The 15163-nt window shown below is 43.8% G+C and overlaps 1 protein-coding gene across 1 annotated transcript; it reads right to left on the bottom strand.

Moving 5' to 3' along the window:
- Window positions 1–14420: 14420 nt before the first annotated feature.
- LOC311106196 (phospholipid scramblase 2-like) lies at window positions 14421–15163 on the bottom strand (the record flags this gene model as incomplete). The annotated part of the gene is given in 2 exon segments (XM_084148508.1): window positions 14421–14911; window positions 14914–15163. Coding segments are annotated over 2 exon segments (702 nt in total). The 5' UTR covers window positions 15125–15163.

Raw genomic sequence — 15163 nt, 5'->3', positions numbered from 1 at the left:
ATATCCACATCACCATCAGACCATTTTATTTATTTATTTTTTATTTTTTAGTGATCCAATACGTAATATAGTACATTTGTCATAATTTGGTTGTAATCCAGAGGTTAGAAAATGTATATAGATCTTCTATGAGGCTGTGGAGGGATTCTAGTTGTGGATTTAAAAGAAAACATTAATCATCAGCGTACAATGACACCTTTGTTTTTAAGCCCTGGATTTCTAATCCCCTGATATTATTGTTGGATCTGATTTTAATAGCTAACATCTCGATGGCCACAATAAATAGATATGCCGATAGTGGACAACCTTGTTTCACTCCTCTTGACAGTTTAAAACTTTCTGAGAAATAGCCATTATTTACTATTTTACACCTAGGGTTACTATACATGATTTTAACCCATTTTATAAGAGATTCTCCAAAATTGAAATGCTCCAGGCATTTATATATAAACCCCAGTCATACTTTATCAAATGCCTATTCGAAGTCTGCTATGAATAGCAGGCCTGGTTTCCCATATTTTCCATAGTGTTCTATTGTTTCCAATACTTGCCTTATATTATCTCCAATGTATCTTCCATGTAAAAAACCTGTCTGATTAGAATGAATAATATCCGACAATACCTTTTTAATTCTATGCGCTATACATTTTGCTAGAATCTTTGCATCACAACACTGAAGTGTAAGGGGTCGCCGATTTTATTTTCCACTTGTATCCTGTTTCAGATAATCTACCATTTACATAGGAGTGGTTAAAACATGCTAATAACGGTCCTCTTAGTATATCAAAAAAGGTTTGGTATACCTCGACTGGTATGCCATCCAACCCTGGAGTTTTCCCGGACTTAAAGTCTTTAATTGCATCCAGAAGTTCCTCCTCTGTAATTTCACCTTCACATGAGTCTTTCTGTATGGCTGTTAATTTTAAATTATCAATAGAAAAAAAATCTCTACAATTAGCTTCAGTTAGAGGAGATGGAGGCGACTGAAACGAAAACATATGCTTAAAGTACTTTGTTTCCTCCTTCAAAATATAATTTGGTGAATCATGGGTGACTCCGTCATTTGTAACCAGTTTCATTAAATTATTTTTGGTAGCATTCCTATGTTGAAGATTAAAAAATAATGTGGTGCATTTTTCCCCATATTCCATTCAGTTTGCTTTATTTTTTATAATATATTACACCTAATCTTTCTTGAATAAGTTTCTCCATTTATTTTTGTTTTTCCTCTAATTTATTCTGAGCCTCTATGTTATAGTTTTTATTGCTATCTATCTGTTCTGTTAGACCTTCTATTTCCTTTGTTAGTATGGACTCTTTTGACCTAAATTGCTTTTGTTTTCGAAATGAGTACTGAATTGCATGGCCTCTAAAGGCACATTTAAAAGTGTCCCATACAATAAGGGGATTTGCTGTACCTATGTTATGTCGGAAAAAATCTGTTATATATTCCTCTGTCCTAGTTAAAAACAAGTTATCATCGAATAGGCTTTGATAAAATTTCCAATATCCTCGCCCACGTGGAAATTCAGTAAGAGTATATGTCAATTATGTCAATTCTATGATGGTCCGACCGCATTCTGTCCCCTATCAACACTTTTTAAACTTTTGGTGCCAACGAGAATTACATAAGAAAGAAGTCAAGACGACTAGCTTGATTGAGTCTCCGCCATGTACAGTGGGGAAAAAAAGTATTTAGTCAGCCACCAATTGTGCAAGTTCTCCCACTTAAAAAGATGAGAGAGGCCTGTAATTTTCATCATAGGTACACGTCAACTATGACAGACAAATTGAGAAAAAGAATCCAGAAAATCACATTGTAGGATTTTTTATGAATTTATTTGCAAATTATGGTGGAAAATAAGTATTTGGTCACCTACAAACAAGCAAGATTTCTGGCTCTCACAGACCTGTAACAACTTCTTTAAGAGGCTCCTCTGTCCTCCACTTGTTACCTGTATTAATGGCACCTGTTTGAACTTGTTATCAGTATAAAAGACACCTGTTCACAACCTCAAACAGTCACACTCCAAACTCCACTATGGCGAAGACCAAAGAGCTGTCAAAGGACACCAGAAACAAAATTGTAGACCTGCACCAGGCTGGGAAGACTGAATCTGCAATAGGTAAGCAGCTTGGTTTGAAGAAATCAACTGTGGGAGCAATTATTAGGAAATGGAAGACATACAAGACCACTGATAATCTCCCTCGATCTGGGGCTCCACGCAAGATCTCACCCCGTGGGGTCAAAATGACCACAAGAACGGTGAGCAAAAATCCCAGAACCACACGGGGGGACCTAGTGAATGACCTGCAGAGAGCTGGGACCAAAGTAACAAAGCCTACCATCAGTAACACACTACGCCGCCAGGGACTCAAATCCTGCAGTGCAAGACGTGTCCCCCTGCTTAAGCCAGTACATGTCCAGGCCCGTCTGAAGTTTGCTAGAGTGCATTTGGATGATCCAGAAGAGGATTGGGAGAATGTCATATGAAACCAAAATAAAACTTTTTGGTAAAAACTCAACTCGTCGTGTTTGGAGGACAAAGAATGCTGAGTTGCATCCAAAGAACACCATACCTACTGTGAAGCATGGGGGTAGAAACATCATGCTTTGGGGCTGTTTTTCTGCAAAGGGACCAGGACGACTGATCCGTGTAAAGGAAAGAATGAATGGGGCCATGTATCGTGAGATTTTGAGTGAAAACCTCCTTCCGTCAGCAAGGGCATTGAAGATGAAACGTGGCTGGGTCTTTCAGCATGACAATGATCCCAAACACACCGCCCGGGCAACGAAGGAGTGGCTTCGTACGAAGCATTTCAAGGTCCTGGAGTGGCCTAGCCAGTCTCCAGATCTCAACCCCATAGAAAATCTTTGGAGGGAGTTGAAAGTCTGTGTTTCCCAGCGACAGCCCCAAAACATCACTGCTCTAGAGGAGATCTGCATGGAGGAATGGGCCAAAATACCAGCAACAGTGTGTGACAACCTTGTGAAGACTTACAGAAAACGTTTGACCTGTGTCATTGCCAACAAAGGGTATATAACAAAGTATTGAGAAACTTTTGTTATTGACCAAATACTTATTTTCCACCATAATTTGCAAATAAATTCATTAAAAATCCTACAATGTGATTTTCTGGATTTTTTTTCCTCATTTTGTCTGTCCTAGTTGACTTGTACCTATGATGAAAATTACAGGCCTCTCTCATCTTTTTAAGTGGGAGAACTTGCACAATTGGTGGCTGACTAAATACTTTTTTTCCCCACTGTATATCTCACTAGATCAGGATATTTAAGCCTCCATATAGAGTTGAAGTCGGAAGTTTACATACACCTTAGCCAAATACATTTAATACATTAGGTCAGTTAGGATCACCACTTTATTTTAAGAATGTGAAATGTCAGAATAATAGTAGAGAGAATGATTTATTTCAGCTTTTATTTATTTCATCACATTCCCAGTGGCTCAGAAGTTTACATACACTTAATTAGTATTTGGTAGCATTGCCTTTAAATTGTTTAACTTGGGTCAAACGTTTCAGGTAGCCTTCCACAAGCTTCCCACAATAAGTGGGTGAATTTTGGCCCATTCCTCCTGACAGAGCTGGTGTAACTGAGTCAGGTTTGTAGGCCTCCTTGCTCGCACACGCTTTTTCAGTTCTGCCCACACATTTTCTATAGGATTGAGGTCAGGGCTTTGTGATGGCCACTCCAATACCTTGACTTTGTTGTCGTTAAGCCATTTTGCCACATCTTTGGAAGTATGCTTGGGGTCATTGTCCATTTGGAAGACCCATTTGCTACCAAGCTTTAACTTCCTGACTGATGTCTTGAGATGTTGCTTCAATATATCCACATAATTTTCCTTCCTTTATTTACAGATAAAAAGATGCAGAATAGTCCAGGAGACGGAGCGGGTGGCGGAGATGAGTAGGTGGTGGTGAAGTGGCAGATGAACTGATGGCACGGCAGGGGTTGGGTGAAGGTTCCGGGAGAATGACTGTAGACAGAAAAAACGGAGGTAAGTACAAGGCAGGTCAACAAGGTGCAAAAAACAACAAAACTAACGCTAGTACTCAGAGGCTGATACGCTGGCAAAACATACTGTTTATGGCTAACGATCCGGCAGGGAATGGATGTCAGGTCAGAGCTTATGAAGGGGTGATGATCAGGACCAGGTGTGCCGAAGCTGATGAGAAGCAGGTGCGGGTAATCGAGAGATCACCCGCCTAGCAACGTCGCCCGGCAACCGGACAGGGTGCGTTCAGGCACCTTCGGGAAACAGGAGATACAGAGCAGAAAAACGGCAACACAGGCAGGAACAGACTCAGGATGCAGGGTTCATGACAAAAACAGATGGGGACTTCTCTTCAGTGTATGGGTCGCTCAGGTGGGTGTCTAGGATATAGGGTTGGGGATCGTTCCATCATGATAGGACAATAAAAAAATTGATTAGATGTATATTAGATTATTTTTAAATGTATTCCCTCATCTGCACAAAATTGAAAGCTCTCTCTCACAACCCCTGCTCACAGACACACGTTGGTTCTGGGATATGCAACCATTTCCTTTCTCACTCACTTAACGGCACACTTTTCCAAACACATTTTGAAGATGTATTATTTTGCTTGTCATCTTTTCTTGTAATAAATCAAATCACATTTTATTGGCCACATGCGCCGAATACAAAAGGTGCAGACATTACAGTGAAATGCTTACATACAGCCCTTAACCAACAGTGTATTTATTTTTAAGTGCTGTAAGAAAGAAGTCCTTCACAATTTTTTCGGTAACCTCTCCTTCTTTTTCTTGGATACCCGTAAGTACTAGATTTTCTCTCATCGATCTAGTTTGTATATCTAGTAAGGCTTCTCTCAGGAAGTTGTTCTCCTTTTTAAGTTCCTTAACGTCCGTTTCTATCTTAGTAACTGTCCCTTTTAGTTTTTTTTGTATCTTTCTCCATTATCGCAGCTTTTTCGTCACTCATTTCAAGACTCGCCTTCAACTCTTTTACATAATTACCGACCAACTCTAGTATGCCCAGTTTGTCATTTATCGACTTCAACAGATCGTTTTCCACACTTACCAGTCCCAGTGGTGAAAAGCATAAATCATCTGTATCAGTCGAGGAGTCGCGTTTTCTCTTGGAGATTGATTCTCCTCGTTTATCCTCCGTCATGTTTGAGTGTTGCTTGTTGTTGTAATATTTGTCGATACATTTCTCTAACCTTATGATTTGTTTTATGATATTATCCAGATTGAATGTTATTACCTGCGAATATATATAAGTGCTAATATTTAGTCTAACTTACTAATATTGAATATTATCTGACTCCTTGAAGTCTGACTCCTTGAAGTCTGACTCCTTGAAGATTGTTTCCAAGGGCTTGTGGTCTGACTCCACCTAGATCTGTTTCCTATACAGGTATGATGAAACTTCTCGCAGCCATACACTATCGCCAGTAGCTCTTTTTCAATTTGAGCGTATCTCTTTCGACAGTCTGTTAGAGATCTTGACCCATATGCGATTGGCTGACCATCATGCAGAATCACAGCTCCCAAGCCGTCTGCGCTTGCATCCACAGATAGTTTCACTGTTGTTGTTTTTTTAACATCGTAGTACTTTAACACTGGCGCATTGCTGACAAATGTTTTCAAGCTTTTGAAGCTCTGTTCCTGTGAAGACTCCCAGTGCCACTGAACGTCTCCTTCCAGTAGTTGTCTCAGTGGTGCGCTGACATCTGAGAGATTTGGGATGAACTTTGCGAGATACTGAAACATTCCCATGAACCTCTGAAGAACTGCTTTGTCCTCTGGCTTTGGCATTTCTTGTATTGCTCTGACCTTTTCGGAGTCTGGTTTCAGGCCTTCTTTGCTTAACACATGTACAATGTAGCGAATTTCTGTCATTCTGATTTTGCACTTGTCCTTATTCAGTTTCTAGTTGATGCTTCTCAGTCTGTCTAGTAGCTGTCTCAGTCTCTGGTCGTGCTGCTCTGTGTCATCACCCCAGACAAGAATATCATCCATGATGTTTACGACATCTTCCAGACCTTCCAAATGCTGAGCGAGGCACCTCTGGAAGACCTCTGGAGCGGACACGATTGCGAACGGCAGTCTCTTGAATGAATACCTCCCAAACGGCGTATTGAACGTGCAGAGTCGGGAGCTCTCTTCATCCAGTTGGATTTACCAGAATCCTTGGTTTGCATCAACTACTGAAAATACCTTGGTGTTAGGCATTTCAGGAACTACCTCTTCAATGGTACGTAAAGGATAATGTTCTCTCTTGATGGCTTTGTTTAGATCCTGTGGGTCCATGCATACCCGTATTTTGTTTGGCTTCAAGATTGTCACGAAGCTGGCTCAGTTTGCCTGACGACGACATCCATGTTTTCCATGCGGTTCAGTTCCTTTTCAAGTTTTTATTTTAGTACTACAGGCACTTTTCTGGGTGAGTGAACCACTGGTGTGACTTCTTGGTCTATTTGTATGTGATGAACTCCTGGAACACATCCAAGTATTGTGAATAAATCTTCATATTCACTCAAAATGTCAGTCTCTGTCCTTTGTTCAAGCTTGAATATTCTCTGTATTAAGCCCATTTGCAGACAAGCTGATCTTCTAAGTATTGTAGGTGCATCTTGCTCTATTACTTGAAATTCCAGTTCAGACACTTTCTCTTTGTATTGACATTTGGGCGTTTTCTTGCTTTTTGGCTCCATCTGGTGGCCAGAATACGTCACTTGCTTGCAGTTGGATTTTTGCATGGAATCGCCACTCACTTTCACTTTCAGCGTTTTCAAGTCTCTCACCGACAATAAGTTACACTCAGCTCCTGTATCCAGCTTAACAGTACGTTTGTGGTTGTTTATTTTCAGTGTTTCTGTCCACTGCTCTTTCTCAGTATTTTTTTCATTGACATTCACTAGCTGAGCTACACATTGTACTTCACTGTTTCACTTCAATTGTCCCAATGAACATGACCTCATTTCCTGCTGTCGCCTCCCTGCAGGAGATCTGATTCTCTGAGTAATCTGCCTCGCACTAGGTCATTTGTGATTCCACACACAATTCAGTCCCGTATCAGTGACTCGGTAAATTATAGAAACTCAGTCTTTTGCTTAATTTTTTTTAGATCAGTCATCAATTGACTCTGTTTGTCCTTGCACTCTCATAAAAAAGATATGCCTCAGGTACGGCAGATTTTTTCTTGGCTCACAGTACATTCAGAAAAGCTCTTTTAATACATCCAAGTCATCTACATCATCGTCAAAATCAAAAGTATTGAATACCTTGATTGCATCATCTCCGGCTACGTGCAGGAATGTGGCACATTTGACTTTTTCGGGTTTCTCGTTGATGCCACTGGCGATGATATAAAGGTTGAATTTCTGGATACACACTCTCCAATTTTCAGCTAGATTTCCGTCTAGGTTCAGATTATTTGGTGGTCTCATTTGTTACATGTTTCGGAATGTTGAGCTTTCCTTGTATTAGTTTTTAACTTCGGACACCATGTAATATATTAGCACACTGAGACAGGGATGGGGGTAGAAGAACAAAGTTTATCAGATGTCATGGGTGAAGTGCAAGTACAGAATATCATATGTAGTCATTTGTAACAGCGCCACCCTCAGGCACTCCAGGTAAGTACATGTACATACATGACACCTCAAATACACTACAAGTTTTACATTTCCTGCATTCCAGGAAAGTTCTCCTGCAACAGGGTGATCAAATTAAGATCCTACATATGTACAGTATTTCTTACAATCTTCTATTTTGACTGGAATTTTGTTGGTCATTGGTAATAAGTGTAGCAATTATTCCAGTTCAAAATAGTTTTGCACAGTACTTTATTCATCAGATTGTGCTGCTGTCCTCTCTTGTTGTAATAAAACGAGTCTGTGACCGTAGTTGCGGGATCATTTTTTTGGGTGTGCCCTTTTTTGTATTTGTATTTATTATGGATCCCCATTAACCTGGCTCCAGCGAAATTAAGGCAGTTATACATTTGAAAAACATTACAATACATTCATAACATATTTCACAACATATTAAGTGTGTGCCCTCAGGCCTCTACTCTACTACCACATATCTATAACACAAAATCCATGTGTACATGTGTGTATCCTGTGTTATTGTGTGTTTGTATGCATGTGTCTACGTTTGTGTTGCTTCACAGTCCCAGCTGTTCCATAAGGTGTATTTATATCTGTTTTTTAAATCTAATTTTACTGCTGGCATGAGTTACTTGATGTGGAATAGAGTTCCATGTAGTCATGGCTCTATGTAGTACTGTGCGCCTCCCATAGTCTGTTCTTGAATTGGGGACTGTGAAGAGACCTCTGGTGGCATGTCTTGTTGGGTATGCATGGGTGTCCGAGCTGCGTGCCAGTAGTTCAAACAGACAGCTCAGTGCATTCAACAAGATTGGCACAATAACAAGTAGTGATGAAGTAAATCTCTCCTCCACTTTGAGCCAGGAGAGATTGACATGCATATTATTAATGTTAGCTCTCTGTGTACATCCAAGGGCCAGCCGTGCTGCTCTGTTCTGAGCCAATTGCAATTTTTCTAAGTCCCTCTTTGTGGCACCTGACCACACGACTGAACAGTAGTCCAGGTACGACAAAACTAGGGCCTGTAGGACCTGCCTTGTTGATAGTGCTGTTAAGAATGCAGAGCAGCGCTTTATTATAGACAGACTTCTCCCCATCCTAGCTACTGTTGTATCAATATGTTTTGACCATGACAGTTTACGATCCAGGGTTACTCCAAGCAATTTAGTCTCCTCAATTTGCTCAATTTCCACATTATTCATTACAAGATTTAGTTGGGGTTTAGGGTTTAGTAAATGATTTGTCCCAAATACAATGCTTTTAGTTTTGGAAATATTTAGCACTAACTTATTCCTTGCCACCCATTCTGAAACTAACTGCAGCTCTTTGTTAAGTGTTGCTGTCATTTCAGTCGCTGTGGTAGCTGAGATGTATAGTGTTGAGTCATCCGCATACATAGACACACTGTCTTTACTCAAAGCCAGTGGCATGTCGTTAGTAAAGATTGAAAAGAGTAAGGGGCCTAGACAGCTGCCCTGGGGAATTCCTGATTCTACCTGAATTTTGTTGGAGAGGCTTCCATTAAAGAACTCTGTGTTATGTTAGACAGGTAACTCTTTATCCACATTATAGCAGGGGGTGTAAAGCCATAACACATAAGTCTTTCCAGCAACAGACAATGATCGATAATGTCAAAAGCCACACTGAAGTCTAACAAAACAGCCCCCACAATCTTTTTATCATCAATTTCTCTCAGCCAGTCATTTGTGTAAGTGCTGTGCTTGTTGAATGTCCTTCTCTATAAGCATGCTGAAAGTCTGTTGTCAATTTGTTTACTGTAAAATAGCAATTTATCTGGTCAAACACCATTTTTTCCAAAAGTTTACTAAGGGTTGGTAACAGGCTGATTGGTCGGCTATTTGAGCCAGTAAAGGGGGCTTTACTATTTTTGGGTAGCGGAATGACTTTAGCTTCCCTCCAGGCCTGAGGGCACACACTTTCTAGTAGGCTTAAATTGAAGATATGGCAAATAGGAGTGGCAATATTGTCCACTATTATCCTCAGTAATTTTCCATCCAAGTTGTCAGAACCCTGTGCCTTGTCATTGTTGATCAACAATAATAATTCCACACTTACTTTACGGAATTCAAAATTACAATGCTTGTCTTTCATAATTTGGTCAGATATACCTGGATGTGTAATGTCAGCATTTGTTGCTGGCATGTCATGCCTGTTTGCTAATCTTGCCAATGAAAAAATTATTAAAGTAGTTGGCAATATCAGTGGGGTTTGTGATGAATGAGCCATCTGATTCAATGAATGATGGAGCAGAGTTTGCCTTTTTGCCCACAATTTCATTTAAGATGCTCCACAGCTTTTTACTATCATTCTTTATCATTTCTTTATTTCATAGTGTAGTTTCTTCTTATTTTTAACAGTATTACTATGGTTCGTAGGCATATGATTACTTCATACAATAGCTGTAGGATCAGCAGAGTCATTCCGGGCAGTAAGAGAGACATAAATTAGGTTTACATTGTGCCTTCCAACGCCCCTAGGATAATGTACATTTGCGGAATCATTATGAATCAGTGAATTCTATTCATGGCAGCCAGGTAGGTGCTAGCCTCTGGATTCGCTAGCGAGCGCTGTTTCGTTCCTCAGGAACACAAGCATACCCTAGACAAGTGCATGCAGCGTGCATTCGGAGAGGGAACAAAAATCAAGACTTCGGACGCACTTGTGTTGGAGCGCACCAAAGGTCATTTCTACACCACAGCCTACGGAAGTGAAGAGTAGCTGGTCACCGGTCAGCATATTGTTAAACTGATACATCAGTCATTCAGCCTATTCATTTTCATCAGGCTAGATTGGAGATAATAAAAATTATTTTAGGCTACCTGTCACGACTTCCTCCGAAGCTGCCTCCTCTCCTTGTTCGGGCAGGCTTCGGCGTTCGTCGTCACCGGCCTTCTAGACACTGCCGCTCCTCATCTCATCTTTCCATTTGTTTTGTCTTGTTTATTACACACACCTGGTTTATATCCCCTCATTAGTACCTGTATAAGTGTTCCCTCTGCCCCCCTGTCTGTGTGTGTGATTAGTTATTGTGGAGGTGACTCTAGCTCGGTGGAGCTACTTTGTATTTTGTATCGCCGGGATATTCACCCGTGTGCCTTGTTTTTCTCCAGTGCGCCGTATTTACCGCACTGGAGTGTTTTACGCATTGCTGCGTACCGCTGTGTTCCTGAATAAACCATATATTTTGGGATTTACCCTCCTGCGCCTGACTCCGTCCAAAATCACCCACTCCAAAATCACACACCAGTATCATGGAGTCAGCAGGAGCGGATGCCTGGAGTTGTGGAGCGGGTCCGGGAGCACTCCAACATGCTAGCCAGCTTGGGAGAAGCGATGGATCGGGTTATCCAGGTCGTCCAACGCCTGGAGAAGAGAGGACCCAACCATTCTGGACCAGCGACCGGATCTAGCCACCCACACTCCAGCACCCAGAGGGATTCACCTATCATGACCGAGGGAGTATGACGGGACAGTGGCCCGTTGCCAGGGATTCCTCCTGCAGCTGGACCTTTTCGACCATCTGCCCGGCTCCATCGGACCGGGAGAAGGTGTCCGCCCTCGTCTCCTGCCTCTCGGGGAAAGCCCTGGAGTGTGCCAACGCGGTCTGGAGTGAAGGAGGAGACGCGTTGGACAACTATGGGGTGTTCGCTCGCCTCTTCCGGGCAGACTTTGATCACCCCCCGAAGGAAGAGAGGCGGGCGAGCAGCTAGGCCACCTGAGGCAGGGGACGAGGACCGCGCAGGACTTTGCCCTGGAGTTTCGAACTCTAGCGGCTGGATCCGGGTGGAACGAGCGGGCCCTCTTCGACCACTTCCGGTGCAGCCTGCGAGAGGACGTTTGAAGGGAGCTAGCCTGCCGTGATACCACGTTGACTTTCGACCAGCTGGTGGACATGGCCATCCGGTTGGACAACCTGCTAGCTTCAAGAGGACGTCCTGGAAGGGGCCTGCCCGTTTCACCCCCCTTCAACCCGGATTCTGTTCCGATGGAGCTGGGTGGTGCAGCGATCCGGGAGAACGGAGAGCGACAACTCCAGTGTCACTCTTGTGGCAGGAGAGGACATTCTGCTGCACGCTGACGTCAGGGTTCTTCCGGGTCTGGAGGCGGCAGGCAGGGCACTCTTGCGTCACCCCAGGTAGCGCAAACCCACACTCGTTCAGAGCCCTCTGCTGTGCACTGCACCATACACGTCAACTTGCCTGATTATCAGGTAGTTCCCCAGTGTAAGGCGCTGGTCGATTCAGGCGCAGCTGGGAACTTTATGGACAGAATTTTAGCTAATTGTCTCTGTATTACATTGGTTCTCCTACCCATTCCATTACCCATCAAAGCACTTGACAGTCAACCATTAGGGTCAGGTTTTGTTAGGGAAGTTACAGCACCTGTCACGATGATCATGCAGGTCAAATTGATCAAATTCACCTTCTATATGATTGAGTCCCCTGATTTCCCCGTTGTGTTGGGTCTTCCATGGTTCGCACTACACGACCCCACCTTTTCATGGCTGCAGAGGGTTCTCACAGGGTGGTCGCGAGATTGTCAGGGTAGGTGTCTAGCTGTTTCCGTTGGTGCAACCACGGTGGAGGTAGTGTCTGGACATTCCCCCCGAATACCTCGATTTGGCGCACGCGTTCTCCAAAACGCAGGAGACCAAATTACCACCCCATCGGGCGGGGGATTGCGCGATAAACCTCCGGGTAGACACTGTGCCTCCCAGGAGTCATGTGTATCCCCTGTCGCAGGCTGAAACGGAGGCTATGGAGACGTACGTCTCTGAGTCCCTGCGCCAGGGGTTCATACGTCCCTCCACTTTGCCCGCCTCCTCAAGTTTCTTTTTCGTGAAGAAGAAAGACGGAGGTCTGGGCCCTTGCATTGATTACTGGGCACTTAATCAAACCACCATTCGCTATAGCTACCCTCTACCCCTCATCTCCTCTGGTATCGAATCAATGCATGGGGCGCGCTTCTTCACAAAATTAGATCTCCGGAGTGCGTACAACCTGGTGCGTGTTCAGGAAGGCGACGAGTGGAAGACAGCATTTTTATTTTACCTTTATTTAACTAGGCAAGTCAGTTAAGAAAAAAATCGTATTTACAATGACGGCCTACACCGGCCAAACCCGGACGACGCTGGGCCAATTGTACGCCTCCCTATGGGACTCCCAATCACGTCCGGTTGTGATACAGCCTGGAATCGAACCAGGGGGTCTGTAGTGACGCCTCAAGCACTGAGATGCAGTGCCTTAGATCGCTGCGCCACTCGGGAGCATTCAGTACAACCACGGGGCATTATGAATACCTGGTGATGCCGTGCGGGTTGATGAATGCTCCATCAGTCTTCCAGTCCTTTGTGAATGAGGTGTTTCGGGACATGCTGGGTCACGGTGTGGTGGTCTACATTGATGACATTCTGGTGTATTCCGCTACGCGCGCCGAGCATGTGTCCCTGGTTCGCGAAGTGCTGGGCCGACTGTTGGAGAATGACCTATATGCCAAGGCAGAAAAGTGTCTGTTCTTCCAACAGTCCGTCTCCTTCCTCGGATACATCACCACCTGCTTACTGGAGGGAGACCGCATTTCAGCCATGTGTAATTGGCCGACTCCAACCACGGTAAAGGAGGTGCAGCGCTTTATTGGCTTTGCCAACTACTATCAGAGGTTTATCCGGGGCTTTGGCAAGGTCGCAGCTCCCATCACTTCCCTGTTGAAGGGTGGGCCATCCCAGCTCCGCTGGTCTGCTGAGGCTGACAGGGCTTTCAGTAACCTGAGGGCTCTGTTCACCTCAGACCTGGTACTGCCCAGAACTCTCTCCGCCACTCCTCCACTAACCTATCTCCCTTTCAATGTGTTTTAGGTTATCAGCCGGTCCTGGCACCGTGGCATCAGAGCCAGACCGAAGCTCCTGCGGTGGATGACTGGTTTCGGCACGCGGAGGAGGAGACGTGGAACGCTGCCCACATCCACCCACTGACGACAATAGCTGTATGATAGCAAGCATCGTTTTTTATATCAAAGTTATTACCAAACTTCTAAAAACGAAGCCCTCAGTAGAAGATTCCAGTAGGTACTCAACATTGTTACTTTTTAGACTTTGGAGGACATTTTCATAGAGAAAAATGATTGTGCCATTAGGACCAAACCTCGTTATAGTCTTCCACCGTGATTTAATTTGAAACCTTTCTATGTGCATTATAAGGAGGCGATTATTTAACTCGAGTTTAGTAAACTTAGCATTGCACATAAATAGTCACAGATTTATAACGCATGATTGTTGAACAAGAAAGGTTGCTTCTGTAGTTACAAGTTACAAATTCTGGCAGGTACGAAATTCTCTGCTCTGTGTGGTGCAAGGTGAAGTCTCAAAGCCGTTGCAGAGTCTAGTGGAGTGGAAATCTACCCTAGGTGTGTGGCAGGGCCTGGGGAGAGGCCACTGCCAAGGACGAGAGCAAAGAGCGGTCTCAGGGTACATAGGCTCAGGATCCATGGTTGATGTCCGCACTAAAGACTTTATTTGAAACTCTTAATTAAAATAACACACTTTCAGTTGACAACTTATGATTTAGCAAACAAAGGACAACAGAACATAGTAACCCACTATCTCCTGGACCTCTTTTCAGTGAATAAATGCAGCAGGTGATATCCCAGATTATTCCTTTAACATTCTATTAACTTCACATTTCAGCATACTTAACGTTGAGCATCAATGGATGGAAGTCCTCAATTGATACAGTTTTTGTCTCATTTTAATCCTAGTGTTCAGTGGGCAGAAAATGTCACCCATAGGGATTGGAATGTAATCCGCCTCTTCTACTTCTCTCAAAGTACATGAAGTCGATGAGGAAGCAGGCTCCCAGCAACACCGCCTTCATCTTCACATCCAGGTCCATGGGGAAGGAGATTCCAAAGTTATCTGCATCTGTGGAGGCTTTCCGCAGGAATCCAAACCACTGCTTACTGATCTGCCCCACCACCACCGTCTCATCCAGAGACTTCACATCAAAGTTGACATCTGAACAGCATTGACAGACAACACATGGCCCCTGGATCTTAAGCTGGGGCTCTCTCCTCACGTTCTGCACAGCGAGTGTGGGCAGGTAAGGGTGCCACTCCTGCACCACATATCCTATGGGGTTACCAGGGGGACTCTGCACCTCCAGCTTTTGCAGGCAGCAGGGGAAGCAGCAGGAGTCGCACCTCAAAGGGCGTATCAGGTTCATCACTTCCTGTCCCAGGTTGTCCTGGATGTGAAGGGTGAAAGGTCGGTCGGGCCGCAGAACTGTAGAGTGCAGCAGTCGTTCTCCTTTGCTACAGCAAACACTTGCTGCCCGACACTGTTCTTTACAATGTAGTTATTATTCACCTCCCAGCCCAGAACCACTTCAGCCAGATTAACTTTCTGATGGATGAGGAGCTGGTCTATCTGAGTCAGGTATTCCAGTCCTGAAGGGCAGGCTAGTGGTCTGAGAGGGGCAGGCATTATCACAGGAGCCTGAGGGGGCACAAAGCCTGGGGGTAG

Source organism: Coregonus lavaretus, assembly GCF_964263955.1.
Source record: "Coregonus lavaretus genome assembly, chromosome: 30".
NCBI lineage: Eukaryota > Metazoa > Chordata > Actinopteri > Salmoniformes > Salmonidae > Coregonus > Coregonus lavaretus.
The sequence above is the reverse complement of the archived record's forward strand: the minus strand, read 5'-3'. Positions and strand labels throughout refer to the sequence as shown.